Here is a 22,616-nt window from a genome sequence, read left to right on the forward strand (position 1 = left end):
AAATAGTTCTTCTGTGTATTCTTGCCACATCTTCTTAATATCTTGTGCTTCTTTTAGATCCATACCATTTCTTCCTTTATTGTGCCCATCTTTGCATGAAATGTTCCCTTGGTATCTCTGATTTTCTTGAAGAGATCTCTAGTCTTTCCCATTCTATTGTTTTCCTCTATTTCTTTGCATTGATCACTGAGGATGGCTTTCTTATCTCTCCTTGCTATTCTTTGGAACTCTGCATTCAAGTTGGTATATCTTTCCTTTTCTCCTCTGCCTTTCACTTCTTTTCACAGCTATTTGTAAGGCCTCCTCAGACAACCATTTGGCCTTTTTGCATTTCTTTTCCATGGGGATGGTCTTGATCCCTGTCTCCTGTACAATGTCACAAAACTGTCCATAGTTCTTCAGGCACTCTGTCTATCAGATCTAATCCTTTGAATCTATTTGTCACTTCCACTGTATAATCATAAGGAATTTGATTTAGGTCATACCTGAATGGTCTAGTGGTTTTCCCTACTTTCTTCAATTTAACACAAAATATATATATATAAATTCCTAACTTGGAGGGCAGGAATTAATATCTCCATTTTATGGCTGAAACTGAAATTTAGAGGACTTTAGTGCATTAATGAACTGAGTTGCTTATCCCACCAAGGAACATATTAGTTCATGGTTTCTTATTGGTGCCAAAAAGCAGGAATCAAGGGAAGGAGTGCAATGTATTGAAAAAGAGTGCTTTTGCTGGTCTGAAAAACATTCAGTTCAAATTAATGGAATAGCAATTCACATAGTAAGAATCAGGTTGTATCAGGAAGTCAGTCAATTTTTCATGGAAGGCATGGTTAACTTTGGTAGTGCTGGGGTGGGCAGCTATCAACATGCTATGATGGGTGGGAAACCAAAGCTCTTCCTGCCCAAAGAGGCTTCTTCTCCCATCCTTTCTGAAAAATTCTCCTGGAGTCATTTGTATTGTCGTTGTCTCCAAGTGGATCTGGCAAATGAAATAATGGTTCATTGGATTGTGTGATACCTTAAACTCCTTTGAAAAGTAACAGTTTATTTTGATTTGAGGTCTGTCTGGTGGATCTACAGCAAGGGTTTCCCTGCTACAGCATGATCAGGGATCATCTGGTGAAACAGTTAAGGTAGATTAATAATCTTAATCTACAGATGATTAAAGGTTAAGTGGCAAAATAAGGGTTCAAACCTGTGTCTTACAATCTCAGTCCTGTCCTTTATGGACTACGACATTACTTATCCATTCTCAGCTGAAATCATCTTGGTAATTTTTTGGTCCATTAATATTCTTTGACATTTTCATGTTTGTTTATATTTTTTGCTTTGCTCATAAAATTCCCTTTACTAAAAAAAATAAAAATAAAAATGAATTTTTCCAGTTTACTCTCTATCTCAAGATTTTACCTATTTTAAGGACTTTTCTTAAATGCTTCCTCCTTGGTAATAGCCATCCTGATATCTTTAGAAAGAATTTCCTATTCACTAACAATGAGAAAACAGAAAGAGAAATTAAGGAAACAATTCCATTTGCCATTGCAATGAAAATAATAAAATACTTAGGAATGTATCTACCTAAAAACACAAAAGACCTATATACAGAAAACTATAAGACGCTGGTGAAAGAAATTAAAGAGGACACAAATAGATGGAGAAATATACCATGTTCATGGATTGGAAGAATCAATATAGTGAAAATGAGTATGCTACCCAAAGCAATCTATAGATTCAAGCTACCAACAGTAATTTTCAGAGAACTAGAACAAATAATTTCACAATTTGTATGGAAATGCAAAAAAACCTCGAATAGCCAAAGCAATCTTGAGAAAGAAGAATGGAACTGGAGGAATAAACCTGCCTGACTTCAGGCTCTACTACAAAGCCACAGTCATCAAGACGGTAAGGTACTCACACAAAGACAGAAATATAGATCAATGGAACAACATAGAAAGCCCAGAGATAAATCCACACACCTATGGACACCTTATCTTCGACAAAGGAGGCAAGAATATACAATGGAGAAAAGACAATCTCTTTTAACAAATGGTGCTGGGAAAACTGGTCAACCACTTGTAAAAGCATGAAACTAGAACACTTTCTAACACCATACAAAAAAAAAAAAAAAACTCAAAGTGGATTAAACATCTAAACATAAGACTAGAAACTATAAAACTCCTAGAGGAGAACATAGGCAAAACACTCTCTGACATAAATCACAGCAGGATCCTCTATGACTCACCTCCCAGAATATTGGAAATAAAAGCAAAAATAAACAAATGGGACCTAATTGAACTTAAAAGCTTTTGCCCTACAAAGGAAACTATAAGCAAGGTGAAAAGACAGCCTTCAGAATGGGAGAAAATAATAGCAAACAAAGCTACTGACAAAGAATTAATCTCAAAAATATATACAAGCAACTCCTGCAGCTCAATTCCAGAAAAATAAATGACCTAATCAAAACATGGGCCAAAAAACTAAACAGACAATTCTCTAAAGAAGACATACAGATGGCTAACAAACACATGAAAAGATGCTCAACATCACTCATTATCAGTTCAGTTCAGTTGCTCAGTTGTGTCCGACTCTTTGCAACCCCATGAATTGCAGCATGCCAGGCCTCCCTGTCCATCACCAACTCCCAGAGTTCACTCAGACTCATGTCCATCGAGTCACTCATTATCAGAGATATGCAAATCAAACCACAACGAGGTACCATTTCATGCTAGTCAGAATGGCTGTGATCCAAAAGTCTATAAGCAATAAATGCTGGAGAAGGTGTGGAGAAAAAGGAACCCTCTTACACTGTTGGTGGGAATGCAAACTAGTACAGCCACTATGGAGAACAGTGTAGAGAGTCCTTTAAAAACTGCAAATAGAACTGCCATATGACCCAGCAATCCCACTGCTGGGCATACACACCGAGGAAACCAGAATTGAAAGAGACACATGTACCGCAATGTTCATCGCAGCACTGTTTATAATAGCCAGGACATGGAAGCAACCTAGATGTCCATCAGCAGATGAATGGATAAGAAAGCTGTGGTACATATACACAATGGAATATTACTCATCCATTAAAAAGAATATATTTGAATCAGTTCTAATGAGGTGGATGAAACTGGAGCCTATTAAACAGAGTGCAGTAAGCCAGAAAGAAAAACACCAATACAATATACTAACGCAGATATATGGAATTTAGAAAGATGGTAATGATAACCCTGTATGCAAGACAGCAAAAGAGACACAGATTTATAGAACGGTCTTTTGGACTCTGTGGGAGAGGGTGAGGGTATGATGATTTGGGAGTATGGCATTGAAACATGTATATTATCATATGTGAAATGGATTGCCAGTCCAGGTTTGATGCAGGATGCTTGGGGCTGGTACACTGGGATGACCCAGAGGGATGGTACGGGGAGGGAGGTGGGAGGGGGGGTTCGGGATGGGAAACATATGTACACCCATGGTGGATTCATGTCAATGTATGGCAAAACCAATACAACATTGTAAAGTAATTCACCACCAATTAAAATACATAAATTCATATTTTAAAAAAGGGAAAGATTTACCACTTATTTTGTGTGATTCTAGAATAGTTTGCAGACCTCTAGGTTAAAAAGTTTCTCACTGTAGTTGTACATACGTCAAGTCACAGTTGGGAATGGGGGTTGCCTTGACCTTTCACAGGGTACACTGTCAGGGCTCAGTAGCAAATTATTACTTAATAAGTGAGCTTTCATTATGTATATAATTCACCAACTGCAATTGGCATGGGTCGAAAACTTGGAGACTGTGCCATCTCTCAGGAGATAATGTTTGCACACAGACCGATGACACCTGAAGGATTTATAAACACCAATCGTTGCCTTAGATCACGAAGTTTGATTTTTAAAAAACTGGCGTTTGGAGTTCAACAGGCTCTGCTTTAATCAGATCACATTCATTCTCTCATTTGGTGAAATGGATTTTAGCCTGAACAATCATTTATTCAATCATCCACAGAGGACAGCTTAGACTTAGATGCAAGCAGGCTATTTGGTTATTCAGCTTTCAAACTGTTTTTGAACCTGGAGGCTGCTCACACAGTGAAGTCCCAGCTGGAAAGCTACACAGCGCACCTGCAAGGTTTTGGGACCAGGTAAGTCCAGCTGCATCTGACTAGCTGACAGGGAAGAGTCACTGGCAACTGATCTTTCTGGAGGTGATCTAGAAGAGCCTCACTGTGAGGAGCTCACCCACAAAGAAGGAAAGATTAAGGAATGAAATCTTGATGTGAGAACAATGGGGCATTTTGAATTGGGGAGGAGTGTGACTTCTGGCCCAACCCTCCTGATATCAATTAAGTTATCTGTGAACTCAGACCACAGCCATTTTCCTTTTAGGGCTACTTGCATCTGATGACGGAAATTACCATATACTTTTAGAGAGATGCTTTTCCAAGTTGCTCAAAATATAGACATTTCCCTATAATTTCCTATGTGTGTAAGTGACTCCCAAGCAGTTCTTGCTCCCTAGCTCCTCTCTTTCTTACAACCACTTCCTCAGAAAAACAATCTCCCCACATGCCTCCTAAGCCCAGGGCTGCTGTCTTGCCTGCCATTCATCACCTCTACCTCCTTCCAGCTAAAATTCTGATCTTGCTCGGGTATATATCCCTGGACCACACAGTGTACACAATTAACAGGAGACTGACACAATCCCTGGTACCAAGGGTGGGTAATAGTTAGTCTCAAAGAACCATCGCATGGAACTCTCCTGGCAACAGTTACTAATGCAGGAGGGGACTTCTGACTTCAGTTGGCTCCACCAGCCTAAAGTGAAAGACTTAGATTCCTTTCTTGGGCAGTGGTTTCTCTCTCTCCCTCCTTCTAGAAGCGAACAAGAGACTACATGGCTACAGTTGCTGCTGCCAGTCATCTTAGGAACAAAACAGGAAGAACCCTTAGGATAAAGCAAACACTCTAGAGAGGAGCAGAAAGATAGAACAATCTGGTCTCTGGCATCGTAGCTTGAGCCCATGAATCAAATCACCCCGCAGTCGACTGCTGTACTCTGTGCTGTGTGAAATAATACAGTTCCTTATTATTTAAGTCCAGATGAGTCATGGCTTCTCTCACAGTAGTTGAATCCGTCCCAACGGATACATTACACAAACAGCTAACTACAAAATTGTGAGTTCAGAATTTCGTGGTGTACTCAAACCAAACAAAGTTAACCTGACTCATTTAGTGATTTACATAATTGCCACACTCCATAAATGTAAATTATAAACAACATGCACAAATGACTACTTTTCCAGGGAGATGGCCAGAGAATGGGACATGGAGCAATAGAAAACTTACCTTGTTCAGAACTGTGGGTGGAAATCTTCTATCCCGCTCACTTCTAAGAAAAGGAGCTACATATACCTTTGTGATCAATAATCAGCTCCCATTTGGAAAGGGGCTGTTGCTTATTGAGTACTTACTGGAGGCCAAGCAGTGTCTCAGGTGCTTTGTATACAGTTGGAGTCCTGCAGTCATTGAGCTCAGTAGACGTGGAGTCACTAACTGGTCCCCTCAGTGCTCTTGCTGAATGCAGCCTATAATGAAATGAAAGGGCAGACTGAGTACACGTCTTCCCTACTCTGCTGCTGCTAAGTTGCTTCAGTCATGTCCGACTCTGTGCGACCCCAGAGACGGCAGCCCACCAGGCTCCCCCATCCCTGAGATTCTCCAGCCAAGAACACTGGAGTGGGTTGCCATTTCCTTCTCCAATGCATGAAAGCGAAAAGTGAAAATGAAGTCGCTCAGTCGTGCCCGACTCTTTGTGACCCCATGGACTGTAGCCTACAGGGCTTCTCCATCCATGGAATTTTCTAGGCGAGAGTACTGGACTGGGGTGCCATTGCCTTCTCTGCTTCCCTACTCTGCTTCACCCAGATTCCACACTTGGATTCCCCAAGATTACTGTCCTCTTAGTGAAATCAGTTTTTCCCAATGCACAACCACTATACCCAAAGGAGCCCCTTCCAGAGGAACTTCTGAACTATGGTATCAACATCAGCCCCTCCACAGAAACTCTTAGGTTCTGGTGTTAAGTCTTGGTCAAAAGCTGAAATAGCTACCCTTTTTGGCAGGGCAAATTTATTTCAAGTGTTCCTTTTTCAGGGCAAACACTACCCGTGGAATGGACCCTAGTCCCTCTTCCTTAACTGTTTCTTTGGCTCATGATGTTGAGCCTCATTTGCCTCCCACATTGACTTCTTTGGTTTTAATGTCTCCTCTTTGCTTTCCCCCAGGAGACCCTTAACCAAGACCTCCTGTTTCTGCCAGCTAGGCACTGGGTGCTCCAGGGAGCCCAGTGGCATGCCTTTCTGCTTTATTCCTCACCTTTTTAGAACTGACTTCTTGTACCAGCTCTGCTCTCTGTGAGTCACAAGGAGATGACCACGGGAGGGTTTTAAATCGTTACAAGTAGGGCAGGAGCTAGGGGAAGGATGAAGAGCAGTGCCGAGGCCACGGAGTGGAAAACCCAGGGGAAACCCACCACTGGGCTGTGCCCTGCAGGCCTGCAAGGCCTGTGCTTGCCCCACTTTAAACAAGAGCCCAGAGTCAGTTAGAGACATCAGGGGCTTAATGGAGTCGGGTGAGAGGCACTTACTTGTCTGAAGCAAGGTCCTGGAGCAACACCCCAGTGTGTGCACCAGAAGTCGAGCAGGACATGGCAGCCTTCTCTCTCCTTCAATCTCTCTGGAGATGGCAGGTTATGAGAGAAATTGACAACAGGTGGGCTCATTAGCTACCAGGGAAACCAGCAGAAGGGCTCACCCATTCCCGCCCCTTTGATGAGAACGATCACCAGCTGGGGCCTGGGGCAAGTACTTGGAAGGTCAGTTGGGGAGAGGGGGTAGGGTATAGGTGAAGCAGGCACTGGTCAGTCAGGGGCTGGACAGAGAGCAAGAGAGCAGCCATTTTGAGTGGCCTGACTACAAGCCTGCTTTCAGAACACAGTGCCCCCCTTTCCCTAGGGGCATTTTAGTAACCCTGATACTGGATTTTCTACTTTATGTCCTTTCTGAGCCAGGCTAATGTTTCAGCGACTGCACCTGAACTGCAAGTTGCTTGTATTTTTATCTTCTGTTTGCAAGCATCTGGGCTCCTATATTTTGAGATGCATTGACTTCTGATTCTTGTAGTCCTTCAAGCCCTCCTTGGAGCTCCTGGAGACACAGGTGCTTCCCCTGCTTTTGCTCTTGCAGTTATTAAGATGCCCATGCTGCTCAGTTATTTAGTCATTCATTCATATTCATAGAAAAACATAAAGGCAATTTGCTTAATTACAGTGCTTGATGCTGCGAAGTGTCTCCCAATTTTCTGTGTGTGGTTTCAGCTGTGTAACAGGCACTCTGCATGAATTCAAGACCTTTAATCACTGGGGAACTTTCTCCTGGAGAAGTAATATGCAAAGAGGGAAATTGACTTCCAGGATTCCATCTAAAGAGTGCTTTTTTGACTCTGGTCTTACTGGGTTCAGGGGGCCTGGATGAGCTGTTGCTGTGTGATTTGAATGTGCAAACCAAAATTAAGCTCCTGGTTTGCGTTCTTCATCTGCTAATGAAAGTTCTATTTTGTATTTAACCTGCAGGTGAAGATTTAGACTTCGCCCTCTCTGGAGATCACTGCAAAAGAAGGGGATGAATAATCGGATGGTCTCAAAAACATGGGAAGAGAAAGGCTACAGGCTTTCACCATAAAACTGAATTTTGTGAATCTATCAGTCAATGTTTAGAGATTGTGGGGAAATAGAGTGTATCCTGTGGCCTCCCTCCGAACGCACTGAACAAATCCAGTTCTGGTCTAGATTTGTTGAGTAGAATGCTTTTTGATCTCCATGCAGAGTCTATAGGTTTTCAAAACAACAGCTGGGTAATAGAATAAACATCATCTAATACACTTGCTTTTAGCATCTTAAGAACTAGATCCTCCTGTTTGACTTAAAAAAATTCCGCTTGTATTGGATGTTAGTCAAATTAAGCAGATTTTTTTCCTTTCCAGTCATGTACGGTCTAATGACAGACAAACGCATTTCATTCTGGCTCTGCCCGCCCCCCCATCCCACTCATGACCCCTGAATGCTTGAGGCTACTGTTGAGATATGATCATGAAGCCAAGACTGATCAGGTCTGAAGCTGCTGTTAGTGTTCCTTGTTTGGGTAGGATTGAACTAAGATCTGAAGTAAGCTAAGGATCCCTTGAGTTTTTCTTCTTCAGCATTTGTTCGTAGAAATTCCAGAAAGAAAAAATAAAGTAGCATATCTACTTTGTTCCTCAAATCTGGTCAGTTTTCAATATGGCTGTAATTATTATGGACCCACCCAGCAGGGATTTGGCTTCCCTGGGGACTCAGTGGTAAAGAATTTGGCTGCAATGCAGGAGACATGAGTTCAATCCCTGGGTTGGAAAGATTTCCTGGAGAAAGGATTGGCAACCTACTCCAGTATTCTGGCCTGGAGAGTCCCATGGACAGAGGAGCCTGGTGGGCTACAGTCCATGGGATTGCAAAAGTCAGACTTGAATGAGCAACTAAACCACAACAAGAAACTGAGATATAGTCTCCGCTGTTGTGGGTCAATGCCTTCTGTTATTTGCATTTATGAGTGGATTCATATTAAAGGACAAAAAACCATCAGAGGTGGAAAGCTTTGTGATGAGTGTCTGAGAGGAGAGGTGGGGAGAGGCAAAGGATTATGGTGATTTTTTTTGGCCTTGTTTCCAGGCTGAATCTGATCTTCCTGTGAGAGAATGCTCACAGGTGGATATTGAGAGCTTAGTTTTATAGGAATCATTGCTACCCACAGAATATAAGCAGGAGTATACAGAACCAGGATTATTTCAAAACATGGTATAAATTAGGAGAAAGACAGGGATTTTTTATAGATCAGGAAAGAAGTGGAGATTTTTTGTTTTGTTTTTTTGGCAACTTTCTAAATCTTTATGTGTTTTGAAGTCAGAAGAGACGTTTCCTTGGGCACATCTACATAGCCATGATGTGAACTGGCAGCCACATCAGCTAGGAGATGCTATCTCGTTGTTTTGCGTCATTAAAGAGACTGAAGTGGAAGGCAAATAAGAGATCCTGAGCAAAGTGACACACTCCCAGGTCTGCAAGAAATAACTCAAGGGGAGACTGAGGCATTGGTGCTAGGACAGTTGATCGGCCAGGGAAATTATGTACTAATGTTGCTGTGACTGCATTTGTATCCTTTGACTGGTGAAGCCCAGGAAAATCTCGAATATGTTTGTTTCTATTTTAGACACAAACGTCTATTTGGGACACAAGATTCAATTTGTTTGGAAGCTGAGATGCTGTACTCTCGCTTTAGGGCTCTTTGAGTTAATATCACATTACTGGCAGACAAGACCATTCTTTTTTGCTTCATTTCCACTGTTTCAGCATATTTGCACTCAATGTCTTTTTCTAAAATCTGATGAGAAGGACTTTTCTACTTATTTTGTGTTGTGTCAAAATAGGAGTTTGTAGAAAGTGGTATCCTCTTAAGGGTGATAGACTGAAGAGGTCTAAGACTTAGAGTCAACTTGCAATCTATACTCTTAGAGGTTATTCTCTGCGGTATAAAATGCTTTCTGTCCATTAAATTTAAATATTCAATAAACATATTTATTCACATCCATTAGCAGGTACTTTTGGAAGGCCCATTTTGTATCAGTTAGTGTGCTAGTCACTACACTTTACTCGACCATGGTGAGCAAATATATGTCTTCATTGATTTTCAAAGCATTTTTAGGAGATTTGGGAAAGAGGACTATGCTATTTGGTAAAATCCCACTAAACTTTTTACCTGGGGGGATTGAGGAAAATTTACATTGCTGAAGGTGCTGCATCTCATAATATAAGAACAAACGTTTTGGAAGGTAGATGGGGTAGTGGTGGCAAGGTTGTTTACTCTTGAATAAAGATGATTCAAAGAACCTTCTCTTGTTCACTCAATGTTCAGTGCTTCAAGTGGTATTTTTTATTTTCCTCATATTCTCCAAGTGTGAAAGATTGAGGTCATTAAAGCAAAGCTTGAGATTTACTTAAGCAAGCATTTTCCTGTGCATGGCAAGATAAACTTTATCAAATGGAGTCTGTTTGCTAGAGCAGTGGCCCCAGGAATGATCCAAATCCACTTCTACAAGAGTTGAACTTTACAGTCTGTATATTTGCCCTGCCTCTTCCAGGTAAAGTTGGCCATCACTTGGACCAACAAAGGTAACGGAGCAATTTGCTTTGCAATTATGTACACAAGTATCTGAGTTTATTTTGCTATTGTTCAAAAGGGGACAGACACCTGAATCAATCAGTTCAGTGTTGTCCACACCTTAGCCACTTGTTTAAACTGCACGGTTTTTTGTCTTATCTAATATCAACCCTGGGTTGGGAAGATCCCCTGGAGGAGGGCATGGCAACCCACTCCACGCTCCAGTATTCTTGCCTGGAGAATCCCCATGGACACAGGAGCCTGGTGGGCTACAGTCCATGGGGTCACAAATGGTAGGACACAACTGAGTGATTAAGCACAGTATCGACATCAAGTTAATACACTGACGTCATTGACGTAAATTTGATGAGCTAGTCACATTTTCTCCAATACACATAAAACTTACTATTGAAATGGAAAACATCTATCTCTGTGTTACAATCATCTCATAAAACCACACTGGTACAAGTTGAGTGCCACTAATGTTTTTCTGAGCGGGTGGTTAAGAGTCAAATTGCACCAAAATGAAATATTTGGAAGACAAAGAAAACTAAAGAGCCAGTTCTTTCAGTTTGATGCTTTATTGCTCACAATACACAGATTGGAACAGACACACAGTTTCTCACAGCAGAGCACATAATGCTGTACTTTCTTAAAGAAGAGTCTTTGTCCCACAAGGACACAGAAATTAATTCCCGGGTGATGAAATGAGTCAGCATACAACATTCTAAAACTAATAGAAGGAGGCCAACACATTCAGGAGAACATCAAAAGCAGCATGCAAGTCCACGACGTCACAAGTAATCTGAAGCTAGTCACTCCATGCTTGTCAATACAGATTTAATCTTGAAGCTTAAGTTCATGAAGGGTCTAGGTCCCTGAGCTAGCTCTGATGTCTACGGTTGGCATAATTGGATGAATCCAGAGTTGTTAAGGACCCTTGAATAATGTACACAATATTTATATTTTAAATATAAATATTTAAAAATGGATGGTGATGACATGATATAGATTAGAAACAAAGATATATATGCATATACATATATACATATTTTTCATTTCAAAAATTAAGACTTATAAGAATACTTTTAGAATTACAATGCTTACAAGGCAAATAGTGTAATATAGCTTCTATACATAATAAACAAAGCTGACCTATATGTGTTTTAACTCTATATTCTAGTGTATAGGTGAACATTTCCTCAAATATAAGCACATGTAGGTCCTTGACTTCCTTAACTTTTCCTTTCCTTGGAGCTTTATTGGTGGTGGCAAATATTAAAAGACATGCTGCTGCTTTAATCTCCCATGAAATGGACTTTGGATGCATATCCTTCACATCCAGAGCATTGCTCTAAAAGTTATTTGTGCCTTCCTGGGCTCATTTTTCTTATTTCTTTCCCATGAACTCTTTCCTGTAACTGCCTAAATCAAACGTATTCTTGAAAGAACTCCTGTGTTCTCTGCACAGTCCTCCTTAATGACCCCAGGTGCCAAAGATGCCACTTTTCCTCTGAAGAGTTCAATTGTTTGTAATCTGAAATCACACAATTTGGCTTCCAAATATTTATTCTATATTTCTTACATTTCCATGTTAATATGTTATCACCAGACTGTAATCTTCTTGAGGGCCGAGGCAATGTGTCAGTCTTGAATTATTAAATTAGGATGTGGAAGTGCCACTGAAATTGCCAAGCACTATGCATATGTGAGAAATTGTTCGACTCTCATCTAGCACACTTAATGTAGTACCTTTCACTGAGCTGGGCGACGGATAGATGGCCTGGGTGCTCAGTCATGTCCCACTCTTTGTGACCCCATGGACTATAGCACATTAGGTTTCTCTATCCATAGGATTTTCCAGGCCAAAATACTGGAGTGTTTTGCCATTTCCTACTCCAGGGAATTTTCCTGACCCAGGGATCAAACTTATCTCTCCCGTATCTCCTGCATTGCAGGCAGATTCTTTACCACTGGCACCACCTGGGAAGCCCCAAGAGCTGTTTAAAAAATAAAAACCAGAAAAAACTAGTTCTCTTATTGTGTAAACAAATCTAGAGGCAAATTGGACATCAGCAGAAAATTTTAAAATGTATTGCATAGCTTGGAATTCATTGGTTCATTCCTATATTTAACACTTAGGGACATTATCCAAGTTTAGATGATTCGTGGAATACAACAATGATAGACGTATTCTCAAAGAGTTTTTCATATAGTTTGTTTTTTAAGAATTATGATAAATAAGAGCCTCGAAGATCTCCACTGGGAACATGACTCAATGGCTTTCTTTTTTTTTAAGTGTATTTTATTATTTTTAATGTTTTCAGGTGTGGTCAGAGGACCACAGGCTTCAAAATTACCTAATAAATAAGAATTTGGGGGCAAAGTCAAATAAAGCACATTTTAAGATAAGCTTTCAGATAATTCTTATGTATATTAAAGTGGGAGTGGTTTCTTATTCTTGGCTAAGGAATAAACATTTAGCCTCCTTATTAGGGCATTTCATGGCATCTCAGGAATACAGATATTCTTACTAGCTTCTGAATTAAGAGCTGTGGTTAAATAGAACCTTACTCTACTGCCAAGCTGTATTTGTTTTTTCTTTTTTTTTCTGGAGAGTCTCCATCTTTATCAGTCCGTAACATTCTTGAGAAAGTTCATATGCTCTTTTTTGCAAGTCAGAGAATAGCCACATGGACAAACACCAAGGCCATTGTTCTGTGAGGAATGAAATAATCACACGTGGGTGTGGCTTCAGGGCTCAAGTCAGTTGCAGAAGCTTTAGCCAACTGAATTGCTTATCCCATTCATTTAACTTGTATAATTTTCTAAGTGCTTCTATTTCCATTATATCAGTTGAGAACGTGTAGTATGGACTTGACACAGATGCTCCTCCACAAGGATAAATAGGTGATTTTGCTGCGGATTTGCTGTTTATTGGCCATAAAACTGTTTTTTGTTTACTTGCAGGATCCAGATTTGACAGCTCTCACAATGTGTTGCCCCAGGTGAGCCATTTCATCCAGATTTTTAATTTTTCCAGATGTAATTTCTAAAATATAAATCAGTCACCTCATATTGGATTTGCCATAAATGTGCTTGGTGTAGAAGAATGTAAACAGGTCTGAAAACATGTCTACAAACATTCTTGGCAACTCTTTTCAGAGATTGCTTGAATATTAAAATCAGAACCAGAATCAGTTTATATTAGAATAGTCCATTTGGTTCTAATCATCTCCATAACAAAACTATTCCCCAATGGGCATTCTTGTAAATGAACTTTTCTGCTGAATAATTTGAGATTGTAGACCAAACATAAAAACAAAAATATTACAGGGCCATATCTAACCTTTTCCCCCTTGTGATCAATGAAGTTAAGAACTACATTAATCAATAATTCCAGTTATAGTTCATAAAATAGAATCACAACATAAATGACCCTAATTGCTTCTTTAAAACACTTCTGATGTCTCTAATTCATATTCTAAATATTGCCAAACTGTTTTATCTTGAGATAATATCATATTGCTTTGTCATGGAAGTCAATATAGTTTCCTCATTGGGCTGTGAAATTCTTAGAAATGGGAAAAGCCTTTTATTTTCTTAAATTTCTGTGGCAGTTCATCACATGTGGAGTTTTCTTTTGTTTCTCAATGAAGCCCTGAAATGCCTGACCTATACTTTAATCTGTGAGGGAAAAATCTATATCAAACAGCTCAACTCTGTACATGACTCCCCCCCATGAAAATGAGGACATAACTTAAATAGAAACTTTAGAAGCATCTGTATTTCCACAGTTTGAACATGACTTTATGAAACATAGAAGTATTCAGAGCATAAGATATATATTTATGTACACATACATATATTTGAAAGATTTGAATATATATCTTTAATACACTTTTACTTAAGACAGTTCATGTCCAGGTTTAGGCTTCAATGAAGTCAGATATAACTGACTGCTCTGAGGAAAACCATTATTTTTGGAAAGAGAAGAGTTTGATATGGGAGGTGGAGAAGGAGAGAAGAATATATTTATTACTACAGAGTACAGTAAGACTTCTTTATGTGTATTACACTAAAAACATACTCACTTGGCCAAACCTTGGTTCTGACGGTCATTTACTATGGACAACTATAGATAAACAGAAAACAAATTGCTAAAGATGTTCATCCTCTGCTTCTTCCAAGGAGAACAAGTAATTCAAGAGCTAGAAATAAATGTTCTTAGAACCTGGGTGGACTGATTGTCTGTGATGATACCATAACTTACACCCAGTCATCTTAATCCATGAAAAAACATTCCAACTCTGTTGTGAGTTGCAGTTGAGAGATGTAAATAATGTTGAATATATTATTTACAGAATTCATAGAGCCATGCGCAAACTATTTAAAATTTCTTTTTTTCTCCAAAAATTAATCTTTTCCCTCTTCTTTCATGTCTATATATTTAACACAGTTTAGAGTGATGTATCTCTTCATGGACCACAGCCCTGTTGTGGCAAAGGGCCATGTGTAGCTCAATGAAACTATGAGCCATGCCATGCAGGGCCACCCAAGATGGATGAGTCAGAGTGAAAAGCTCTGACAAAACATGATCCATTGGAGGAGGAAATGGCAACTCACTCCAGCATTCTTGCCACGAGAACCACATGACACTATGAAAAAAACAAAAATGATACTTGAAGATGAGCCCCCACCTCTTGCCACAAGATCAGAAGGTGTCCAATATGCTACTGGGAATGAGGCCAATTATTAATACAAATAGCTCCAGAAAGAATGAAATGGCTGGGCCAAAGTGAAAATGATGCTCAGTTGTGGATGGGTCTGGTGGTAAAAGTAAAGTCCAATGCTGTAAAGAACAATATGCATAGGAACCTGGAATGTTAGGTCCATGAATCAAGGTCAGTTGGGTGTGGTCAGGCAGGAAATGGTAAGATTGAACCCTGACAACTTAGGAGTCAGTGAACTAAAATAGACAGGAATGGACAAATTTACTTCAGATGACCATTATAGCTACAACTGTGGGCAAGAATTCCTTAGAAGAAAGAGAGTAGCCCTCATAGTCAACAAAAGAGTCTGAAATGCAGTGCTTAAGTGCAATCTCAAAATTGACAGAGTTATTTCAGTTCATTTACAAGGCAAAACATTAAACATCACAATTATCCAAGTGTATGCCCCAACCACTGATGCAAAGAAGCTGAAGTTGAATGGTTCCATGAGGACCTACAACCCCTTCTAGGATGAACAACAAAAAAATATGTCCTTTTCAACTTAGGGGATTGGAATACAAAACCAGGAAGTCAAGATATAATCCTAATAATAGGAAAATTTGGATTTGGAGTGCAAAATGAAGCAGAACAAAGGTGAACAGAGTTATGTCAAGAGAACACACTGGTCATAGCAAACACCCTCTTCCAACAACCCAAGGGATGACTGCATATGGACATCACCACATGGTCAATACTGAAATCAGACTGATTATGTTCTTTGTGCCACAGATGGAGAAGATCTATACAGTCAGCAAAAACAAGACTAGGAGCTGACTGTGGCTCAAATCATGAGGTCCATACTGCAAAATTCAGGCTTAAGTTGAAGAAAGTAAGAAAAACTATTAGGCCATTCAGGTATGACCTAAATCAAAGCTCTTACAATTATACAGTGGAGGTGATGCATAGATTCAAAGGATTAGATCTGGTAGACAGAGTGTCTGAAGAACTATGGACAAGAGCTTAATAACACTGTGCAGGAGGCAGTAACCAAAACTATTCCAGAGAAAAAGAAATTCAAGAAGGAAATGTGGTTGTCTGAAGAGACTTTATAAATGGCTGAGGAAAGAAGAAAAGTGAAAGGCAATGAAGAAAGGGAAAGATATACCCAATTGAGTGCAGAGTTCCAGAGAATAGCAAGGAGGGATAAGAAGGCCTTCTTAAATGAACAATGCAAAGAAATAGAGGAAAAATTAGAATGGGAAAGACTAGAGATCTTTTCAAGAATATTGGAGATATCATGGGAACGTTTCATTTAAGGATGGACACAATAAAGGACAGAAATCGTAAGGACCTAACAGAAGCAGAAGACATTAAGAAGAAGTGGCAAGAATACACAGAAGAAGTATACAAAAAAGGTCTTAATGACCTGAATAACCATGATGGTGTGGTCACTCACCTAGAGCCAGACATTCTGGAGGGTGAGGGCTTTAGGAAGCATTACTATGAGCAAAACTAGTGGAGGTGACAGAGTTCCAGCAGATCTATTTAAAATCCTATAAGTTGATGCTGTTAGAGTGCTGCACTCAATATGTCAGCAAATTTGGAAAACTCAGCAGTGACCACAGGACTGGAAAAGGTCAGCTTTCATTCAAATCCCAAAGAAGGGTAATGCCAACGAATGTTTAAAATACCCCATAATTGTGCTCATTCTACCTGCTAGCAAGGTTATCTTCAAAATCCTTCATGCTAGGTTTCAGCAGTGTGTGAACTGCGAACTTCCAGATATACAAGCCGGGTTTTGAAAAGGCATAGGAACCAGAGATCAAACTCTCAACATTTGTTGGATCATGGAGAAAGCAAGGGAGTTCCAGAGAAACAACTACTTCTGCTTCACTGACTATGCTAAAGCCTTTGACTATGTGGATCACAACAAACTGTGGAAAATTCTTCAAGAGATGGGAATATCAGAGCACCTTATCTGCCTCTTGAGAAACCTGTATGCACGTCGGTTAGAACCGGACAATGGACTGGTTCAAAACTGTGAAAGGAGTACATCAAGGCTTTATATTGTCACCCTTCTATTTAACTTCTATGCAGAATACATCATTTGAAATGCCAGGCTGGATGAATCCCAGGCTGGAATCAAGATTGCTGGGAGAAATATCAACAATCTCCTATATGCAGATGATACCACTCTCATGGCAGAAAGTGAAGAGAAACTAAAGAGCCTCTTGATAAGAGTGAAAGAGGAGAGTGAAAAAGTTGGCTTGAAACTCAAAATCAAAAAACCTAAGATCATGGCATCTGGTCCCATCACCTCATGGCAAATAGAAGGAGAAAAAGTGGAAGCAGTGACAGATTTAATTTTCTTGGTCTCCAAAATTACCATGAATAGTGACTGCAGCCATGAAATTAAAAGACACTTGCTCCTTGGAAAGAAAGCTATGACAAACCCAGACAGTATATCAAAAAAGCAGAGACATCAATTTGCTGATGAAGGTCCATGTAGTCAAAGCTATGGTTTTTCCAGTAGTCATGTACGGATGTGAGAGTTGGACCATAAAGAAGGCTGAGTGCTGAAGAACTGATGCTTTTGAACTGTGGTGTTGGAGAAGACTCTTGAGAGTCCCTTGGACTGCAACCAGTCAATCCTAAAGGAAATCAACCCTGAATATTTATTGGAAGGACAGATGCTAAAGCTGAAGCTCCAATACTTTGGCCACCTGATGCAAAGAACTGACTGATTGGAAAAGACCCTGAAGCTGGGAAAGATTGAAGGCAGGAGGAGAAGGGGGCAGTAGAGGATGAGACAATTAGATAGCATTACTGACTCAATGGACATGCATTTGAGCAAACTCCAGGAGATAGTGGACAGAGGAGCCTGGTGTGCTACAGTCCATGGGGTCACAAAGAGCCAGACATGACAGACACTGAACAACAATAACAACAGTGATGTAACTCTGATTCTTTGAGTAGTTCAAAAACCATGTGGATTCAGCATTACTATGTATTTCATTGTTATTTCATTATAAAAATGAAACAATTCAAGTATCCACTTAAGTTTTATGACTGTAGCTTCCTTTGATTTAACTAATTGTTTAGCTCGAAGCAGCCTTTTGTTTTGGTTTATTTTCAAGTTACATTGTTTTATGCATTTGGGTTGTTTAAGAATAATTGTAGAGTTTACACTTTTCTCATTTCTCTTCATCATTTAGAATATTTATGTTGGAGAGAAGTTCTAGAAATATACTCATGATACTGATGGAGAATTCTGAAGTGGAAATTTATGTCTGCTTGTTTTATTAAATATCTGTGCCCTTTACTTAATTACCTTAGGTGCAAGATTTAACCAAAGACACTCAGCAATTAATGAAATTGGAAGCAATAAAATAACTCAAGGAATTTTATTAGGTGAGGCCTTAATAACATTACTTCACTCTGTCAGCAATTTTTAATGTAGCTTTTTATTTTTCATTTGATCATTTGTTAACTTTTGGTTATTTAAGGCAATATTTTTGATTTAGTACAGTGTAATAAAGAATACCTTAAAAAGTTAGATTGGTCCTGTGTAAACCCAAATATTTATTGGATATTGCATGGGAATATTTAACTTCATAACGGCATTTGCTACAGAGTGGAAACACTATGAACTGTGTTCTTTTGAATTTCCCATGTGGTCTAAAACTGACAGATTATTAGCAAATAACTTTTTAAGCATTAAAACAAAAACTGAGCCCATATATTAAGCTCCAAAGATAGGAAGAGTATATTATATTCTGTGACTAACATATAAAACTAATCATAATATTTTTCAATATCTAATTATTATCATTCTGCAAAGTATTATATATTTTTATTACTTATGCCATCAGGGCACAAGAATGTTAATCAGCATGCTAGCTTGAAAAAAAAGGAAAAGAAAAAAGAAAGACATTTCTTCATTTTCTCTCCCTAACATCTACACAGTTTAGGGAATTGATCCCTGATCCCTGGCCTTATCATAAGAAAATCACAGCTGTAGTGAGGCTGTGATGAAGGCAATGTTGATTAAATATCTGCTAGCATGCCTGAGACATAGTTGATGTTCAAAGACAGCAGTTCTTTCCTGTTATCAAAAAAATCTAGCATATTCCAATACCCCTTGTTAAGTAGTTATGGAACTACAGGCATGCGTTTGTATGAATCTGGACACATGCATGTGTGATTTGGGGTTGGGTCACTCCAGTGCTCTATCTATACGATTCCAAATTCAATCTTTAATCCAGGATGAAAAGTCAGTTAAAATAGATTTCTTTGTGTCATGCATACAGATTTTTAGGGCATTTCCTATAAATGTTTGCTTGCATTTTTTTTACTGCCACAGTGATAGGATAAGAATGTTTTCATGGAGTAGATGAGGCCAATTTTCACCAAAGCATATTCGGGATTGAGGTTTTAGATGGCAGAGTCTTCATGAAGTGGCATTTAAAAGCTGAAGTTTCCAAAACTGAGTAACACATTCCTCATAAACAAGGTATTTGTGTCGTAATGATCATTAGCAATAGGTTTCAGAAAAAAGTCACAAGGTAGGGATATACCCTGGGGAGGGAAAATGCCAATCTTTGCAGGCACTTAAAAGTACCCAGTACTTTTCAACCCAATCATTAAAATTCAGCTATTCCTGAATCAACACCGAGGGCCATTTTGACATGGAGATATTGATTAGCCAGATCTTAGTAGACGAGTCAACCAGAAGGGATTAAAGCAGGACCTGAGGGATTCACATTTACATCTCTCTAATAATCACTGGAATAGAAGAGCAGGCCTAAGTTGTAACTGTGAAGATATATTAACAGTGAGATGAAATCAATTTTAGCTCTATTGAACATAATGCTGACAAAATTTTTCATTGCTTTGATTTAGAATCTGTAAGCAAAATATCACAATCACAAGCATTTGGGAAAAAAAGAAAAGAAGAACCTACAAAAGACAAGCAGGAAGGCAGGAAAGACACTTGCAGACAAGTTAAAATCCAGTGACTACAATGCTCAGTGGGGTCTTCATCTGGAAGTGTAATAGTCAGCCTTTGGTCACTTAGAATAGCAACTAAGCTTTTGAGAATGTTTCAGACTTTTAAGCTAGATTCAGCTAGAAGGATTTGCTTGACATGGCTCAGTAGTTTATACATGGGAATGCTCAAAAATAGGATTTTCTTCCTTAAAAGTTTCAGAGGAAAAAAGTAAAACCTTGCTCTTGTCTTGGTTATACTTTTCAATATTAATTATGTGTCTGTATCTTCACAGTTATTTAATTTAGTTTTTTTCTGGTCTTACCCATCGTTTTGAAGGCTTTAAGAGTATAGAACTGGACTTATTTAAATATCAAATCTACATGTCTTCTCAATTAGTAATTTTGGTTATGTTGAGGTTTTGGTTATTTACACTAAAGCTGAATGATGACCATCTACTTTATAAAATATAAAAAAAACAACTCAGAATTTTATGGGCATTATGACATTTTTTAAGCAGTGAATATATTTGTCTGAAATCTCATTTTTACTCAACAAATAAAGTGTTTTTTCTATATTTCACTATAGTTTCAGATATTCATGAAGACAGTACTGTACATTATTAAAATGAAATGCTAAATGAAAACATTAAAATTTTTTATGTTGCCAAATTCTCAAATGAATACATAATCTGGAGGGGGTGAGAAAAAACATTTGATAAAGTTATACTGAATAGGTAAATCGATGCCTTGATTTTATCTAAAATTCACAGCCCCAGAATATACGGTGAAACGTCTCTAAACGGAAAGTTTCCACCGTCTGGATCTTTCACAGATCTGCTCAATTTTTTTTATGATGAATATTTTTTGATATGAGAATGAAACAGAATCATTCTCATGGGATAGAGTACCTTGGGCCAGGATTTATTAGAGCATCAGCAAAGAATTTGTCTGCTCTGTCATCACATACAAGTAATTGGCTGTTTCCTCTCTTGGGTTGATAACTGCACAGATTCTCATTTTCTTTATCATCCATTTTCTCTACTCCATCAATCAACTTTGGCTGAAGGTTACTTCAGAAGCCAAGCAGGTGTCATCAAAAGACACCTTTGTGGCAGACAAGTAAGTGTCAGTGACGGTAATGTCATCCAGCTCTGTGCTGAAGTGGTCAGACTCCTTGATGACGCTGTAATTTAGGGCCACGCTGTAGTTAGCCGGTTTCTCCACTGGCTTCTGCTTACAGTTGCAGAGCTTTCTGAAGGCCGCACGAAATTTCTGAGACATGAGATTGTAAATCACTGGGTTGATGGCACTGTTGAGATAAATGCAAATTCTGCAAAAGAGCAAGAACCAATTTTCTTGGAAAGGGCTGGAGAGAAATGAGTTGACAACCACAAGGGTTCTGTAGGGCATCCATAAAAGGGCAAACAGGATGACGACCACTGCCAGCATCTTGGTGACCTATGGAGAAACAGAAAAGCAGTGCAAACACAAATTAAAACAGAACAGGACCAAAGTATGAAAATAAGATGACTCCCTCTCTGCCCTCTTCCAAACTTTAGTCCCAGGGCACGGACTTGGGTGAGGGCAGTTTATTTGGGAGATGAACCCAGGAAGCAGGATTAAAGGCACAGAGGACAGAGTGGACAGAGGAGAAAAAGCCAAAACAAGATGTATTTTTGACAGCTCCCACTGTGGAGAATTTTGGGTCAAGTGATATATTTGGATCACTTGTCCAGCTTGGGAGGCATTTATTCACCAACTGCCCTTTGTTGAGAGGTGCCTTATTTAAATTGCCCTGTACCTCCAGGATTCTCCTGTCTGGAAACTTCTGGGGGCTTTAGAGAGAATCTTGAGGTGGAGAAGAGGAGAGACAGTCAGAAGACCGTGGATAAAGTGCAGTGTTCTCTGAGAGCAGGGACCACCCACGATAGCCATGAAGTCACAGCTGAAATTGCAATCTAAGAATATGACCTGAGGCATGAGAAGTAAGCATTAGGAGACCTTGGATCCAATCCCATCTTTACTCACCTTTTCTTCAAGAGCAACACTTTACATATTTTAAAATCAGTTTTCAGTTATCTTTAGTCCCTTGCAGTGTTTGAAAAAGTTCAGCTTCCTCAGCCCAGACTTTCTAGATGTTCTGAACTTGAAAATACTTGAAATAGGAGGGACTGATGCTTCCTCCTTTAACCTCCCAGCTGCTTTTCTGAAGCCCCCACTGCCAGCCTCTAGCTTGTTCTGGCATCAAGAGAGATCCCACTGTGTAGAAATAAGGATTCCACAGCTAGATATCTACTCCATTATTAGTATCCACTATAAATTCAGCTCTTTGTACTTAATACTGATAACAGAATCCATCTCACTCTTCTCTGTTAGACTACCTTCCTTTTCCCCACTAGTACTCCTTCTGATTCTGGGACTCTGTCTTACCCTTTAACCATATCTTGTCCACCCCAGGCACTCCTACAAATCCTGCATTGTGGGGGTAATGCTGTCCTCTTGCTATTATTCTATAGCAGTTGTCTCGTTTCTGAGCTTTCCAAATACCATTTGCTGTAAAACTTCTAATTTTTATCTGACTCTGTGTGACCCCATCGACTGTAGCCTGTCAGGCTCCTCTGTCCATGGAATTCTCCAGGCCAGTGTATTAGAGCTGTTCCCTT

General features: G+C 39.3%; 1 protein-coding gene across 1 annotated transcript in view; it reads right to left on the minus strand.

The window, feature by feature from the left end:
• Positions 1 to 21,003: 21,003 nt before the first annotated feature.
• TRHR (thyrotropin releasing hormone receptor) overlaps positions 21,004 to 22,616 on the minus strand; it is a 45,908-nt gene continuing 44,295 nt past the window's right edge. Inside the window, exon 2 of the mRNA XM_068984106.1 lies at positions 21,004 to 21,411. Within this exon, the coding sequence (XP_068840207.1) occupies positions 21,004 to 21,411 (408 nt within the window). The remainder of the gene's footprint in view (positions 21,412 to 22,616) is intronic.

The sequence above is a fragment of the Capricornis sumatraensis genome, chromosome 11 (genome assembly GCF_032405125.1).
Source record: "Capricornis sumatraensis isolate serow.1 chromosome 11, serow.2, whole genome shotgun sequence".
Classification (NCBI taxonomy): domain Eukaryota; kingdom Metazoa; phylum Chordata; class Mammalia; order Artiodactyla; family Bovidae; genus Capricornis; species Capricornis sumatraensis.